The 18,607-nt window shown below is 38.1% G+C and overlaps 1 protein-coding gene across 5 annotated transcripts in view; it reads right to left on the bottom strand.

The window, feature by feature from the left end:
- Nucleotides 1-542: 542 nt before the first annotated feature.
- Nucleotides 543-18,607, bottom strand: part of LOC121314365 (catenin delta-2-like) — a 300,617-nt gene continuing 282,552 nt past the window's right edge. For 4 of the 5 annotated variants that reach the window (XM_041247532.1, XM_041247533.1, XM_041247535.1 and 1 more), the window contains 4 exons: nt 16,729-16,855; nt 7,773-7,904; nt 2,641-2,717; nt 544-2,144 (listed from right to left, as the gene is read on the bottom strand). In XM_041247532.1, the coding sequence (XP_041103466.1) occupies nt 1,893-2,144; nt 2,641-2,717; nt 7,773-7,904; nt 16,729-16,855 (588 nt within the window). In that variant the 3' untranslated portion in view covers nt 544-1,892. Of the gene's footprint in view, nt 2,145-2,640; nt 2,718-7,772; nt 7,905-16,728; nt 16,856-18,607 lie in introns of all 5 variants that reach the window. The other variant, XM_041247536.1, reaches the window with a different exon arrangement.

The following is an 18,607-nucleotide window of genomic DNA, read 5'->3' as shown; positions in this document are numbered from 1 at the left end:
TCATAAATAGGAATACTATTTTTTTAAGTTTATGGGACATTCATTACAACCTTCAAAAATGACCTCAGATGATCATATCAACCAGTATGTCACAAGAGGAGACGTATAATTTAGCAGTTGGAAAACATCCACATCGTTTTATGTTGGTTAAGTCTCCAGATTTTGCACAACCTAGTTTGTAGAAACAGAAAGTTATGCCCTCACAGCATTTCGGTATCGTGTGTCAATTTACAGTCTGCGAACTTTCTTTGTTGTGAACCCATGCGTGAGTCAATATGAGAATATGCTAAACAGCTCTGAAGGTTTTACAGAGTAATTTATTTCCCTGGCATCTGAGCATCACCCAAACTCCAGAAGTTTTTTTTTTGTTAACTATACTCGGAAACAACATAATAATTCATAACAGTGTCTGTTGGGATCAAAACACGAAAGTGAATTATATAAAATGTTCCAAACAACGAAAATCGCGTGACGGCATTTGCCCATAAAAACTATATATATATATATATATATATATATATATATATATATATATATATATATATATATATATATATAAAATCATTATCTGTTAACATTTTGCTCTAGGATGATTTCTGAATCTTTTTGTTTAAATGTAAATTGAAACAAAAGAATGTCTCTTGCTTAAAAAACATGACAACAGACACCCAACTAACATTACTTGAGATACAGAATTATACATCTTTGGAGGAAGATTGTGCCCTCCTGGTTATAGTCCAGTATGATCTGGATATAGCTGAATTCCATTAAAACACATTTAGGAAAAAAAAGCATTTACAAACTGTCATCAAGAGAACAAGTAACTAGCCATCGAATGTAAACTTCAACTACATTTCTTAATTATCTCCAGTCTGGCACTAGTGATAATATAGTTTGGCACATTTTAATCCTCTTTTATATAAGCACAGACAGATGAGATACTAGTGGAACAGGTTTTATGCAATTATGGATGACAAACAAATTTGAATTTGTTATCGTTTAACACTGTATCATCATAAAGAAAAACCTGGTACAACTGAAAAAAAAAATCTATTTCAAATATCTACATCTAAAAGTTTAGGCAGTGAAAAAGCACTTAATTGACAAGGAGTGTGGAATAATGTTCTGTTAACTGTCTGGATCTGCTTAAAACGTTTGTTTAATTGCCACAAACAAATTCACATTATCAGAACGAACAATACTGCTAAATACTTCCGCCTTGCTGTTAAAACATACTTTTCTTAGGGAAGGAAAGGTTGTTAATTCATACAACTTTCCTGTTTTTTTTTTGTTTTTTGTTTTTTAAACAGAAACAATATTTAAAGCCACTGATGACTAGACAGTGGCATAGGTGTAATATACACAATGCACTTGCAGCTCTGTAATGTACATCAAATACTTTACAACAAAGCAAAAAAGTAAATAGAGAAAAGGCTAAAATTATCTTCCCGAACACAAGAAACTTCAAGATACAAGTTAAAGCCTTGATTCACAATGAAGTAAAGATAACCAACAAAATGTGAAAAGCCGTCCCCATAGCTTGTGTAAACAGTTCATTTTCTTGTGCTTGACATACTTATCTTTCTAGATGCCCATCTGTTTACTCTCTCTTGCCATCTTCAACATTCTAGCTACCCACAACGATATTTATGTCTTGACTCAAAAGGTCAAGGTTTTCACTTCCCACTAAATTAGCACCCTCTGTCATCATTCATTTATTCTTTTTTCTTTACACTTTACCCAGTATAGCTTTCTTTTTCATCCCCTCACATTTGTCAAAAGGAACCTTTCTATGGAACAAGCTTTGACAAACTAAACTTGCAGAAAAATGTCTTGTGGTATGCATGCACATGCACGGTCCTCCTGTGGTCTTTTGCTTGAGGACGTGTGTCCTAAACCCAGGAGTCTGGAGAGGCTGGGTAGTGGCTCGTTTCATAGTTTAGTTCACTGTAGGGACGAGCAGCTGAATAGAAGTCCACATAGTTGCCGGTTGACTTCAGTCCCAGATGCATATTGTAGTCAGTGGCGGGAGGAGGGCGGTGATGCACTTGATCCTCAAAGAATGAGTCTTCGTAGTTTCTGGTGGAGTTCTGAAACGGCGGATAAGTCTCATAATCTTTCCTGGTGTTGTCTTGAGGGAGAGACTGAGAAGAAATGGAAAAATCTAAAATGTTCACATCAGCTACAGAGATAATTCCTCTTTTTTTAAATCAAAGTATCAAATGGCTTAGTTGTCTGTATGGATTTTATTTAAGGGGAGGGGGGCAGGTCGAATGCACAAGGGACAAGTGCCAATTCTCACTTTCCAGAGGCTGGAAAAATCCTGCCCAGTTCACTAAAATGCCATGCTTATATGCAACAATTGTTGCGTGCAGCTTCCAACTGTTTGAGCAAATATAATGTTAGCATACCATTTTGCTAAGTATTAGTACTGCCTCTGTGTGGAATGAATACAGAGGAAAGGATTACAGACTTTAAAATGGCACGCATGTGATGTAATGGAAGGGCTTTAAAAGGGTTTAACATTTTTTACTTGAGCAACTTTATTTCTTACTCTTTTGGCACTTCTACTAAAAGCCAGAATAGCTTCCTTGAATCATTAAGAAGAACACACATATACACTTCATTATGTGCCATTACCTGGTTGTGTTTGATATCTTCACTCGGGTTAGCATAAGAATTCCGGAACAATGTTGATGTTCCACTTGAGACTTGAACTGGTGAAATGCAGAGAGAAAAAGAAAGTGGGAGTTAGGGTACTTGGTTAGTATGCTGATGATTAGAATTTATTTCAAAGGAATTTTATTTAACACAATTTCACAGTGATGCTGAAAGACCAAGAAACAACTGTGTGTTGAACGGGTTAAAAGTTTTCTAAAGGAAAAAAAAAATTTCAGGAACTACTCCTCTTTAGATTAAAAAGACTTGAGCAGTTTTAAAATAATTTGTAAGACATGTACAACCAAACTAAAATTTGGAAGTAAATTCATTGTTTAAAACAATTTCCTTGTTCTGTTTTGTTTACAGTACATTTTTTCCTTCTACTTGTGCTTTGTTTTGATTCACAGTGACTTACATGTGTGTGTGTTTGCACACACAAACTGACAGACATGTGCACACACACACACACAAACAGACGAGGCAGCTCTGAAATTCCAACAGGCAGAGATTGAAGTTCACAACCTTTCACCTCTGAGCATCTACTCAATTCAGCCCCTGGGGTAAGCCTGCCATATCTGACTAGATTGGTTTTGTTTTGAGATATTTATATATTCTGACAGCTTTTATTTGGGGTTTTTGGTTTTGTTTTGTGGTTTAAACAAAATTTAAATGAACCAGGCCATTAAAAAAAAAAACTGCATCAGCATTCAATGCTCTATTAATTCCTAATACACCAGAAAAGACACAGGTATCTATTCTAAACGGTGGCAGAACTGAATTTTAAGAACATTAAAACAAGGGGACTGAGAAAACTAACACTTCTTAAGTATGATTACAGCTTTGCTCCTAATTTAATATTTAAAAGGTGGCAGTATTTATATCAGCCATCGTTTAGAATTGCATAGACGCCATTGTCTTTAACACTAAACTGCTGAATGCACTCTATGACTTGATCAAAGTTCAGGGGAGGGAGAATGGGTTTTTATCATTCTATTGCACAGTAGCTCATTTCTGTTTATCCAACACTAAAACTCATATAAATGATGTAAACCATACAGGAAGCTATTTCTTGGTGCATGACATCTATACTGTAAATATGAATTTATAAAAGGTGCACAGTAAGTGTTTCTGGTATAGGACAGATGTTTCATCAACAGAAGCTCTGTGCAGCTGCTCAATATGTTAACAAATCATAAATAATTGTAGCACTGTACATTGTGTCAAAAAATGAACAATGGGATACTTAAAAATACACATCCTTGTTGAAAAGTGATTTGAATCATAATAAGTGTACTGTGCATATTGCACAGAAAAAAAATGTACATATTGCATCATGTTGTATAAATACAATGGTTCTGGTAAAGTTGTTGAAACCTGACTATCTGCACAACACAACAAGCTGTATAACTAAGCGAAAATAATAGGTTTCTACTATAACTTCCTATACAGTTTCTATTAGTACTGCTGGATTACATAAAGCAAATAAAAAAGCAAACGAGTGAACTTGAAAGCTGGTGGAATGGGAACCATTTATATCCATCTCCTCAGTATAACTCGATCTGTTATTTGATGTTCTTTTGAGAAAGAGTTTTATTTTTTTTTCAAAAAGGCTCATATACTGTACTTTATTTTACTTTGTCTTGGTTGCTTGCATGTGTGCCCTAATGAAAGCTCATGCATTTTCGTCATCATGAGTTACATATTTTGGGGGTTAAAGGGAAAGATCAGAGATCTTTTGTTAAGAAAAACAAATTTGCATTTGAGTTCTTTGATGTGGTTATAGTGTTAATACAGTAGGTATGCTGAAGTTGAAACCTCAATGCCAGAACAAAGAAAGTCTTCATTATGCTGGTAAAGATCCAGGGACATAACAGTCCAGATTCGGTTTTTAAGAACAGTTTTTAAATGGTACAGTATAAGGGTAATTTACAGTACTAAATACATCTCTCTCTCTCTCTCTCTATATATATATATATATATATATATATATATATATATATATATATATATATATATACACACACTGAACAAAAATATAAACATAAGACCAACACATGTAAAATGTTGGTCCCATGTTTCATGAGCTGAAATAAAAGATCCCAGAGATTTTCCATCCGCACAAAAAGCTTATTTCTCTCAAATTTTGTGCACAAATTTGTTTACAACCCTGTTAGTGAGCATTTCTCCATTGCCAAGATAATCCATCCACCTGACAGGTGTGGCATATCAAGAAGCTGATTAAACAGCATGATCATTACACAGGTGCACCTTGTGCTGGGGACAATAAAAGGCCACTCTAAAATGTGCAGTTTTATCACACACCACAATGCCACAGATGTCTCAAGTTTTGAGGGAGTGTGCAGTTGGCATGCTGACTGCAGGAATGTCCACCAGAGCTGTTGCCAGAGAATTGAATGTTCATTTCTCTACCATAAGCCGCCTCCAACCTTGTTTTAGAGAATTTGGCAGTACGTCCAACCGGCCTCACAACCACAGACCACGTGTAACCACGCCAGCCCAGGACCTCCACATCCTGCTTCTTCACCTGCGCGATCGTCTGAGACCAGCCACTCGAACAGCTGATGAAACTCTGGGTTTGCACAACCGAAGAATTTCTGCATAAACTGTCAGAAACCGTCTCAGGGAAGCTCATCTGCATGCTCGTCGTCCTCACCAGGGTCTTGATCTGACTGCAGTTTGGCGTCGTAACCGACTTTAGAGGGCAAATGCTCACCTTCAATGGCTACCGGCACGCTGGAGAAATGTGCTCTTCACGGATGAATCCCGGATTCATGGCCTGCATACTCCCCAGACATATCACCCATTGAGCATGTTTGGGATGCTCTGGATCGACGTGTATGACAGCGTGTTCCAGTTCCCGCCTATATCCAGAAACTTCGCACAGCCATTGAAGAGGAGTGAGACAACATTCCACAGGCCACAATCAACAGCCTGATAAACTCTATGCGAAGAAGATGTGTCGCGCTGCATGAGGCAAATGGTGGTCACACCAGATACTGACTGGTTTTCTGATCCACGCCCCTACCTTTTTTTAAAGGTATCTGTAACCAATAGATGCATATCTGTATTCCCAGTTATGTGAAATCCATAGATTAGGGCCTAATGAATTTATTTCAATTGACTGATTTCCTTATATGAACTGTAACTCAGTAAAATCTTTGAAATTGTTTCATGTTGCGTTTACATTTTTGTTCAGTGTATATACAGTGCCTTGCAAAAGTATTCAGACCCTTGACCAATTCTCTCATATTACCGAATTACAAATGGTACATTGAAATTTCATTCTGTTTGATATTTTATTTTTAAACACTGAAACTCAAAATCAATTATTGTAAGGTGACATTGGTTTTATGTTGGGAAATATTTCTAAGAAAAATAAAAAACTGAAATATCTTGCTTGCATAAGTATTCAACCCCTGTGCTGTGGAAGTTCCCAGTTTGCATCAATGAAAGAAATTGCCCTAATGAGGACACAGTTACCTTACCATTGGCCCCACCTCTAAACCATTAAAGTTGCTGTCACATTTTCTGGATAAAAATCCCACTGTTGAAGGATCATTGGTAAGGCTGTGAATCTGAAGGAAAATGAAGACCAAAGAGCATTCTACAAAAGTTAGAGATAAAGTAATACAAATGCATAGATTAGGGAAAGGGTACAAAATAATATCCAAGTGTTATCCCAGTGAGCACAGTTGGATCAATAATCAGGAAGTGGAAGCTGCATCACACCACCCAGGCACTGCCAAGAAAAGGCCGTCCCTCAAAACTCGGCACACAAACAAGAAGGAGACTTGTGAGAGAAGCCACAGAGATGCCAACAATCACTTTGAAAGAGCTACAGAGTTCAGTGGCTGGGAGTGGAGTAATGGTGCACCAGTCAACCATATCAAGAGTTCTGCATAACACTGGCCTGTATGGGAGGGTGGCAAGAAAGAAGCCGTTACTCAAAAAGTACCATCTGAAAGCACGTCTGGAGTTTGCCAGAAAGCATGAGAGTGACCCAGCTGCGATGTGGGAAAAGGTTTTGTGGTCAGATGAGACCAAGATAGAGCTTTTTGGCCAAAACTCAAAGCGCTATGTGTGGCGCAAACCTAACACTGCCCATGCCTCAAGACACACCATCCCTACAGTGAAGTATGGTGGTGGCAGCATCATGCTGTGGGGATGCTTCTCATCAGCAGGGACTGGGCATCTTGTTACAATTGAAGGAAGAATAGATGGAGCAAAATACAGGAAAATACTGCAAGAAAATCTGCTTCAGTCCGCTAAAAAACTGAAGCTTGGGAGGAAATTCACCTTTCAGCAGGACAATGATCCCAAGCACAAGGCCAAAGCAACATTGGAGTGGCTCAAGAACAAAAAGGTGAATGTCCTACAGTGGCCCAGTCAAAGTCCTGATCTCAATCCCATTGAGAATCTGTGGCACTATTTGAAAATTGCGGTCCACAAGCGTCGTCCAACCAACCTGAACAACCTGGAGCAAATCTGCCAAAAAGAATGGGCCAAAATCCCTCTGCCACTGTGTGCAAAGCTGGTACATACTTACCCCAAAAGACTTAAAGCTGTTATTGCAGCGAAAGGTGGCTCTACCAAATATGAATGTGTGGGGGTTGAATACTTATGCAAGCAAGATATTTAAGTTTTTTATTTTTCTTAAAAATATTTCCCAACATAAAACCAATGTCACCTTACAATAATTGATTTTGAGTTTAAGTGTTTTAACATAAAATATCGAACAGAACGAAATTTCAATGTACCATTTGTAATTCAGTAATATGAGAGAATTGGTCAGGGGTCTGAATACTTTTGCAAGCCACTGTATGTATATGTGTGTGTGTGTATATATATATATATATATATATATATATATATATATATATATATATATATATATATATATATATATATATATAATACAAGAGTGTAATTAGTCCCCATTTTACTGTTTTAAATTGAAGAAAAAATAAGTACTTTTTCTGATTTAAATAATAAGTGTCTCAAACCAAAATTGCCAATAACTATGGGTGCTTCAAGAGAAAACAGCCTCCGACTATGAACTGTGCAATGCTAACTTGCACATTCATTCCTACCTGCCATGGTGTCTTTCCTGGAAGTGTGCTCTCCTTTGTTACCATGGTAACTTGCACTCGTTCCAGTCGACTCATAGTCTGTCTTCCTTTCCTTGAGGCTGATCATCTCTCGAGGGGAGGCTGGGGCACTTGCTGCAGAACAATTAAACACACATACATTCAGAACTATCATTTTCCATCATCAGTTCTGGACGAGGTTCAGTTTCCTCACCTCTGTGTGTCACCTTAAAACCAGGAACGTGGTTTAATGCATGTGAGGTGATTAAACAAAGAATGATGTAATGTTTGCTTTTTTTTTTTTTTTTTTTTTTTTTTTTTTTTTTTTTTTTAAGTACAGGTTGCCACCACCAGGGGGTGCTCAGAGGCACTCTGAGAATCAGCAGGCTGCAAAGAACAGAACTAAATCTGTTGTTGGAAAGTTTATGGGATCAGCAACATTCCTCCTGGCTTTGGACTGACTGGCTTAATCTATTCCCCTAAGGGCTAAGCAGGGTTTGCTTACCCTCTGTACAGGCTGTCAGCTAACCAGATAACTCTTCACATAAAACTACAGCCAATTCTTAGCCAGTATTAAACCAAAACCTTTGAATTGATACTGTAGATGCTTGCTCTAATCACTAGGCATGTGGCTGCAGCGTGCTGCTTCCGAACATTCCGTTATTCAAAGTTAGTTATTTGCATTCTCCACTCCCACCCGCAGTTACACTTTAACTACATATGCAAATTCAATGTAAATGAATTTAGAACAAAAATTTGATTTATGCTCCAAGTATATACCAAACTGATTTTGTTTTTCCTATGAGGGAATCTACATTAGAAGGGTGCTAATTTTTTCATATATTAGATGCCATCCTCATAAAGAATTTTCCACTGCGCTTAAGGTTCTATAGCATGTTCGCTCATGCGTGGTGAGCAGCGGATTCCCCTGCTGATTCCCCTGCCCTCCCTACCAGGGGAGCGCTCGGCCAATTGTGCGCCACCCTCTAGGAACTCCCTGCGATCCTACGATCCCCAGACTATAGGGCACATCCTGCACACCGTGGACAGGTTCTATAGCATGTTATAACTGACATGGGATTTTATCTTGAATAAACACAGATAGTTCTTTCCTTTCTATTCTTTTAACATGTCAGGTCTAACATATTCTTGGGGTTTAACCTTTCATTGACACAAACCAATAAATATTGTCAAATTAAAATCACAACGAATACTTTTAGAAACTGTATTAGTCCGAGGTTTCCAAACAAGAAACTGAACATGTTGCATAATATGCATATTATAATACGTATACCTATCCTAGATATATATATATATATATATATATATATATATATATATATATATATATATATATATATATATATATATATATATATATATACACATACACACACACACAGTACTGTGCAAAAGTTTTAGGCAGGTGTGACAAAATTCTGTAAAGTAAGAATGCTATCAAAAATAGACATGTTAATAGATTATATTTATCAATTAACAAAATGCAAAGTGAGTGAACAGAAGAAAAATCTACATCAAATCAATATTTGGTGTGACCACCCTTTGCCTTCAAAACAGCATCAATTCTTCTAGGTACACTTGCACACAGTTTTTGAAGGAACTTGGCAGGTAGGTTGGCCCAAACATCTTGGAGAACTAACCACAGTTCGTCTGTGGATTTAAGCAGCCTCAGTTGCTTCTCTCTCTTCATGTAATCCCAGACAGACTCGATGATGTTGAGATCAGGGCTCTGTGAGGGCCATACCATCACTTCCAGGACTCCTTGTTCTTCTTTACGCTGAAGATAGTTCTTAATGACTTTCACTGTATGTTTGGGGTCATTGTCATGCTGCAGAATAAATTTGGGGCCAATCAGATGCCTCCCTGATGGTATTGCATGATGGATAAGTATCTGCCTGTACTTCTCAGCATTGAGGAGACCATTCATTCTGACAAAATCCCCAACTCCATTTGCAGAAATGCAGCCCCAAACTTGCAAGGAACCTCCACCATGCTTCACTGTTGCCTGCAGACACTCATTCGTGTACCGCTCTCCAGCCCTTCGGCGAACAAACAGCCTTCTGCTACAGCCAAATATTTCAAATTTTGACTTCGCTTGGCCTTGTTTCCACGTCGGAGGTATGGCTTTTTGGCCGCAAGTCTTCCATGAAGGCCACTTCTGACCAGACTTCTCCGGACAGTAGATGGGTGTACCAGGGTCCCACTGTTTTCTGCCAATTCTGAGCTGATGGCACTGCTGGACACTTCCGATTGCGAAGGGAAGTAAACATGATGTGTCTTTCATCTGCTGCAGTAAGTTTCCTTGGCCGACCACTGCGTCTACGGTCCTCAACGTTGCCGTTTCTTTGTGCTTCTTCAAAAGAGCTTGGACAGCAAATCTGGAATCCCCTGTCTGCCTTGAAATTTCTGCCTGGGAGAGACCTTGCTGATGCAGTATAACTACCTTGTGTCTTGTTGCTGTGCTCAGTCTTGCCATGGCGTATGACTTTTGACAGTAAACTGTCTTCAGCAACCTCATCTTGTTAGCTGAGTTTGGCTGTTCCTCACCCAGTTTTATTCCTCCTACACAGCTGTTTCCGTTTCAGTTAATGATTGTGTTTCAACCTACATTTTGAATTGATGATCATTAGCACCTGTTTGGTATAATTGTTTAATCATACACCTGACTATATGCCTACAAAATCCCTGACTTTGTGCAAGTGTACCTAGAAGAATTGATGCTGTTTTGAAGGCAAAGGGTGGTCACACCAAATATGGATTTGATGTAGATTTTTCTTCTGTTCACTCACTTTGCATTTAGTTAATTGATAAATATAATCTATTAACATGTCTATTTTTGAAAGCATTCTTACTTTACAGCATTTTTTCACACCTGCCTAAAACTTTTGCACAGTACTGTACTGTGTGTGTATGTATATATATATATATATATATATATATACACACACACACACACACACACAGAAAATGTCAAGCTTCACTGAAACAATACACTGTAAGCTAACCTTTTTATATACATTTTAAATGGTTTTGTATGTATAGAGAGAACGCTAACAGTTTGGTTTGCACTTTAACCTCAGATTTGAAGTCCCTTCAGCTTTAAACGTAAAGTGCTTTTTCTAGGAACCCTGAAGCGTGAAATGCTGTGTTTTCTTTGCGGACTGAGCAATGACTTCTGTGACAAATGTCTTTTTTATAGCTGATAAAATTATAGCAAAAATGTTGTTTCTGCGCTCTGCACTTGGTGCCATCTGGGATCTCTATATCTACAGCTGGAATGCGTTGGTTACTATTACCATTATAGAGTTTACTGGTCATTTTTTATGTTTGTACAGCAGTTTTATTTGAAAATAACTTAAACATGTTGCTCAGAAAAGAAAAAAAAAGACCAATGCTTCTTAACAACTGTCTCAACCCTTTCTGTTTAAGTGGGATTCAGGATATGTAGGACTTTGGGTGCAAACAAATGTTCTGCAGCATTTTAAAACCAGTGTTTTCTGCAGCATTGAAAGAGGAATTGAGTGCTTAGTAAAGCCAGTGCAAACAATTAAGCTTCACAACAGGATGCTGTCTTTTTAACAAAATAATGCTAACTTTATGTCAAGGCTTTCATTTTGCAGTTAAACAAGAGTGTTCAACAGGACCGTTGTCACTGTATCGACACGTCAATTATGCTACCTAACGTTGAATTTTCGTTGTGGTCTCAGTTTACCGTAGAAAACCAAGCCAGTCGTGTGGATGTGCTCCGCATTAAAAGAACCGGGTTTTATTTTGTGATGTAAAAAGTTACTTAATTAAAATTTATATATATATATATATATATATATATATATATATATATATATATATATATAAGAGTGTAATTAGTCCTCATTTTACTGTTTTAAATTGAAGAAAAAATAAGTACTTTTTCTGATTTAATAATAATTTCGACAAATTGTCTTCATCAAAAACGATTCAACATTCAATATGCATGTGTGAAAAAGTATGCGAACCTTTAGATTCAGTAACTGGTGGCACCCCCTTGAGCAGCAATGACTTCAACTAAGCGTTTCCTGTAACTGTTGGTCAGTCTCTCACATCGGTTTTGAGGAATTTTGGCCCATTCCTCCTTACAGAACTGCTTCAACTCTGTGATATTTGAGAGCTTCCTTGCATGGACAGCTCACTTCAGGTCTTGCCACAACATTTCAATGGGGTTTAGGTTCGGACTTTAACTAGGCCATTCTAAAATGCAAAATTTCTTCTTCTGCAGCCATTCTTTTGTAGATCTGCTTGTATGTTTAGGATCATTGTCTTGCTGCATGACCCACTTTTGGTTCAGCTTCAGCTCACGGACGGATGGCCTGACGTTCTCCTCTAGAATCGTCTGATACAATGCAGAATTCATGGTTTCTTCAATGATGGCCAGCCGTCCAGGTCTCCCACCACCATGCTTGACAGTTGGGATGAGATTCTTCTGTTCTAACGCAGTGTTTGGTTTTCGCCAAACATAACGTTTCTCATTGAGGCCAAAAAGTTCTACCTTTGACTTGTCTGTCCAGAGAACATTGTTCCAGAAGTCTTGTGGATCAACAGTGTGCTCTTTGGCGACCTTCAGATGGGCAGCAGTGTTCATTTTAGAGAGCAGTGGTTTCCTCCTGGCTATCCTTCCATGAACACCATTCTTGTTCAGTCTTTTTCTGATAGTTGAGTCAGGAACACTCACATTAGCCAAGGTGAGAGTGGCCTGCAGATCCTTGGATGTTACTCTGGGGTTCTTTGTGACTTCCTTGATGATTTTCCGGTTTGTTGTTGGAGAGATTTTGGTAGGACGACTGCTCCTGGGTAGAGTGACTATGGTCTTGGACTTTCTCCATTTGTAGACTATCTGTCTGACAGTGGATTGGTGGAGCCCCAAATCCTTAGAAATGGTTTTGTTTTTCTGAGGTCCTCAGAGATTTCTTTTGATCATGGCATGACGTGTTTCCACACACCTGTAAGGTGAAGCCCAAATTCATAAAGTTTCTGATCTTTTTATAGGGTGGGGCCTCTCATACTCACTCCTGAAGAGCTACCTAATTATTTAAACACCTGATTCTAATTATCCCCTTAATTGAGCTGATAAAACCAGAGGTTCACTTACTTTTCCACATACTCTGAATCTTAATTATTCATTGTTTGTCTAATTCATATACAATTCATATACATTGTCTAATTCCAACACATCATTTTGTTTCAAAAGACATGGAATTAGTTAATAGAAACCCTATTGGATACTTAAGAAAAGACAACTATTGTAGTAAAACTATGGAATTTCCATAATTATTATTGGGGTTCCCAAACTTTTTCTCTTTTTCATTGTGTGTGTGTGTATGTATATATATATATATATATATATATATATATATATATATATATATATATATATATATATATATATACACACACACACACACACACACACACACACACACACAGTGCCTTGCAAAATTATTCATACCCCTGACCAATTCTCTCATATTACTGAATTACAAATGGTACATTGAAATTTCGTTCTGTTCGATATTTTATTTTAAAACACTTAAACTCAAAATCAATTATTGTAAGGTGACATTGGTTTTATGTTGGGAAATATTTTTAAGAAAAAAAAAAACTGAAATATCTTGCTTGCATAAGTATTCAACCCCCACACATTAATATTTGGTAGAGCCACCTTTCGCTGCAATAACAGCTTTAAGTCTTTTGGGGTAAGTATGTACCAGCTTTGCACACAGCGTCGGAGTGATTTTGGCCCATTCTTTTTGGCAGATTTGCTCCAGGTTGTTCAGATTGGTTGGACGACGCTTGTGGACCGCAATTTTCAAATAGTGCCACAGATTCTCAATGGGATTGAGATCAGGACTTTGACTGGGCCACTGTAGGACATTCACCTTTTTGTTCTTGAGCCACTCCAATGTTGCTTTGGCCTTGTGCTTGGGATCATTGTCCTGCTGAAAGGTGAATTTCCTCCCAAACTTCAGTTTCTTAGAGGACTGAAGCAGATTCTCTTGCAGTATTTTCCTGTATTTTGCTCCATCCATTCTTTCTTCAATTGTAACAGATGCCCAGTTCCTGCTGATGAGAAGCATCCCTACAGCATGATGTTGCCACCAACATACTTCACTGTAGGGATGGTGTGTCTTGAGGCATGGGCAGTGTTAGGTTTGCGCCACACATAGCACTTTGAGTTTTGGCCAAAAAGCTCTATCTTTGCCTCATCTGACCACAAAACCTTTTCCCACATCGCAGCTGGGTCACTCTCATGCTTTCTGGCAAACTCCAGACGTGCTTTCAGATGGTACTTTTTGAGTAACAGCTTCTTTCTTGCCACCCTCCCATACAGGCCAGTATTATGCAGAGCTCTTGATATGGTTGACTGGTGCACCATTACTCCACTCCCAGCCACTGAACTCTATAGCTCCTTCAAAGTGATTGTTGGCATCTCTGTGGCTTCTCTCACAAGTCTCCTTGTTTGAGCGCCGAGTTTTGAGGGACGGCCTTTTCTTGGCAGTGCCTGGGTGGTGTGATGCAGCTTCCACTTCCTGATTATTGATCCAACTGTGCTAACTGGGATATCCAAACACTTTGATATTATTTTGTACCTTTTCCCTAATCTATGCATTTGTATTACTTTATGCTCTTTGGTCTTCATTCACAGCCTTACCAATGATCCTTCAACAGTGGGGTTTTTATCCAGAAAATGTGACAGCAACTTTAATGGTTCACAGATGGAGGCCAATGGTAAGGTAATTGTGTCCTCGTTAGGGCAATTTCTTTCATCGGTGCAAACCGGGAGCTTCCACAGCACAGGGGTTGAATACTTATGCAAGCAAGATATTTCAGTTTTTTATTTTTCTTAGAAATATTTCCCAACATAAAACCAACGTCACCTTACAATAATTGATTCTGAGTTTCAGTGTTTAAAAATAAAATATGAAACAGAACGAAATTTAAATGTACCATTTGTAATTCGGTAATATGAGAGAATTGGTCAGGGGTCTGAATACTTTTGCAAGGCACTGTATATATATATATATATATATATATATATATATATATATATATATATATATATATATATATATATATATATATATATATATATTATATATCATATATTAATTAATTAAAAAAAGCAGGCACCCTTATCCTAAAGACTGCTACACACCAAATGCAATGTGATTTTTCATCGGGTGACAAGATACTTTCAGTGACATGACCATACACACCTGAAGCAACACAGATACGATGTGAAAGATTTGAAATTTGACAGATCTCTAAAACTATTAAAAGTTGATCTTGATATGTTACATATTTGTCAACACAAATTATGAGCGTCTTCTCTGATAGTATATGAGCTTATCCAGTTCCTTCTAAATGGACTCTCATATATTATCTTTCAAATCTCTATCTTTATAATTGCGATGACCTTTGTCATAAAACTCTGGGTATTTTACAGTGGTAAGTATTGTTTTTTCATCCCCCATTTTGGATACTGTGTCACCCTGCTGGACCATTCATTGGATATTCATTTTGTTGCTTCACTACACATTTTCGCTTGTTGCATCACGTCTGGTGTGTAGCAACCAGCTATTCCGGCCTTCCTTATGAGCTCAGCTTTGAAGTGCTGCTCTCCAGAATGCCAGTGTGTTGAATAATCTGCTTTAAAAGGACTTGGGACCCTGATGCAGCTTTCAACCTTCATTTTGACTGATAATTCTTTGATTGGCTTTTAAATTTGTAACATAGCTACACTCCACACATATCCTGTTCTGCACTTTATGTCTTCTGATCTTTATCCATTTTAGATTTTATGCTGTTCTCTGCCGCTTTCACGTGGCCTTGTATAGTAAGTGCCCTTGGACACTGTTGGAAGTCTTTTTAACCACCCGGGATCTGACTGATTTCACATTGCCACAAAGCTGCTTTAATGGACCTGACTCCAGAACACAGTCTTGGAGAATGTTATAACCTAGCTGGCATCAACTTTGTGTGTGGAAGTACCTTTATCTCATAGTGGTCTACTGTCAACAGAAACAGTGACGTGGTTATGGAGTACCAGGGAAAGGCTAAACTCATGTGAAGTGATTTTGATTTGTACTGTCCTGTTTTTGAGCACGATGTGAGAGGTTTTTTTTTTTTTTGGGGGGGGGGGGGGGGGGGTCAATTAATCTGAAATTGATGAGTGGTCCCTCATTTTCCAGCAAAAAACATAAAGCATGAATACTTACAGGTGGACAGAAAACCCATATATTCACAGTCTGTTATATGGGTTTATGTATGTCCTATAACAAAGTTTAATTCAAAGTCGCATGAGCCAAGATGCTGGTTCCTAAGGTAGAGTATAACATTAATTAGCCCAGGTAATAACAAACCAAAACTCATTAAATAAATAGGACAATAAAGAACACAATCTAAATTCTAATTACTTGTGGTAATGATTGTCTATGCCAATTGGATGAACGGTTCTCCAGGTGTATCTAAAAATGTATGCATCCCATAAACATGAACACCATGTCCCTGACGCCAGGGGTATGTATCATCACTGGGCACACAGTACACTGCGAACAATTTCGACTCGAACAAGGACCAGGGGTCACAAATGGAGATTAGATAAAGGGGCATTCAGAACAGAAAATAAGAGGCACTTTTTTACACAGAGAATTGTGGGAGTCTGGAACCAACTCCCCAGATGTTGAAGCTGACACCCTGGGATCCTTCAACAAGCTGCTTGATGAGATTCTGGGATCAATAAGCTACTAACGACCAAACAAGCAAGGTGGACTGAATGACCTCCTTTCATTTGTAAACTTTCTTATGTTCTTAAATACATTGTGCTAGAATTTCCTTGACTGCTTGCATTGTTGTCTAGGACATCACAGTGATTGTGCGAGCTCTAGAGTAATGTGCCACTTACCTGAACGATTGTTGGGAGATGTTCTGACTGGGGAGATAGAAGGTGTACGGGAGGAGGAGTATGGTCTCTGCCTATCCCTCTCTATTGTAGAAGAAGAGCCAACAAAATGATATTGTGAATATCCATCCTGCAAAAGAATGCAAACAGAATCACAAATGGGGTTACTCATTATGTTTTTCTTCCTCAAGTTTAGTATGCTTGAGATTAGAATAAAAGCTAAAAACAGTACAACCAACACATAAAGGGCAATTTGGTATGAGTCAGATTTACCTTGTGTGTTCTTGTGGTTCATTAGATACACTTTGTAGTATCACGCTGCACCAGTTGGATGGAAAAAACATTTGCACTATCTTAGTGTTAGATCAAATGTGAGCAGAGTATTGCAGTTACATACCTGATGTGCTGAGAGTTTAGGCATGAGTTAAACTGAGGCCACATGGGTGCTTAAAACTTCATAGTTTAAAACAGTCACCAGGATCTTATGATTGTAACAAAAAAATAATACAAGAAAAAAATAACAATGCCTTTACAGTAACCCTCAGACCACAGCGTTACTAGCAATAGCAATACAATGTATCTGGAACAAACATTGCACAGTAGAACCAATATTGTAGCACACCGGTGCTGATGTGGTAATGCAATGGAAAGGCAGCGTGTACTGGTTCATACCATTGTTAGAAAAGCTGTATCTAATTTGTTAGGCGTATGTCATTACAACGCAGCTGTGTTACACTCGCAGTCAATTGATACCAAACTGGAAGGGGTTTGTAAAGTGATTTTGATGCATCTGTTATCTATGTTGTGTAAACAGAAAATCTCACAGCCTGCAGATGCACACTGATAATTCCAATTATGAGGAGGAGACTTGTATTTCTTACTTAAGCATACAATAGATAATCTATGTGTTTTATCTACACCTGGAACTGACATTGAACAATCACAAACACAGATGATCAAACTAAGATATTCTTGCTTGATACTAGGGAAGTTAAAACAAATGCAATCCAACAAAACAGTTGTTGATAACACCGGGAGCAAGGAAAACCATGCACATAAATAAAAGAAAAAAGGTATACACAAAGATGACATAGACATCTGGTTATTCCATGAAGACTATGCTGCCATCTATAAGGCCATATGTTGACTTAATTATACTTTTTCCTGTTGTCCTGCATTATTTTTTTGTTTTTGAGGCTGTTGGGTGGAAAAAGCTGAATTCATCCATAATTTATTTTCAAATACAATAACCAATTTATTTGGGGAAGAAGTAACACGATTAAAAAAAAAACTTTCTAACAATTAATAAAAATTGTGTTGCATTTTAGAGCAAGGGTAGCCCTTTTAAATTAAGAACCTAAGCAAACAGTACCCAATAAGTGGCATACTTTCATTAGAGTATTTCAGCTTGAGTGCAGTGCTAACCGATACCTGAAAATACACTTGTGCGTGTGACAGTGAGAGTAATGGCTGTGCAAATGCGTATCAAAAACTCATTATCTACAATTGCCAACATCCACTAGCACAGATCACAAGCAGTTAAACAAAATTAAAGCAAATTTTAATTCAACTTAAATTCACAGTTATTACAGGTAGATTTGCACATGTTTAAATTCTATTGCCTTATTTAACAGATGACTGCGATTTAAGAAAAAAAAAATGACACACTTAGGGGTCAGGATGCACCCTATAGCGGACATCACAAGTACGAGTACAGACTATTCCACTGCTGACCGTGGATGGGAGCGTCCACAATTGGACGAGCGCCCCACGGGGGGGGGGGGGGGGGGGGGGTTGTTTTTTGGGATACCTATGCCAGCCAGGGTGTCCTCGGCTCATCGCACACCAGTAACCCCTGTAGTCTGGCTGGGCACCTGCGGGC

Source organism: Polyodon spathula, chromosome 4 (genome assembly GCF_017654505.1).
Source record: "Polyodon spathula isolate WHYD16114869_AA chromosome 4, ASM1765450v1, whole genome shotgun sequence".
Lineage (NCBI taxonomy): Eukaryota > Metazoa > Chordata > Actinopteri > Acipenseriformes > Polyodontidae > Polyodon > Polyodon spathula.
Note: the sequence above shows the minus strand (reverse complement) of the source record. Positions and strands in the feature narration are given on the sequence as shown.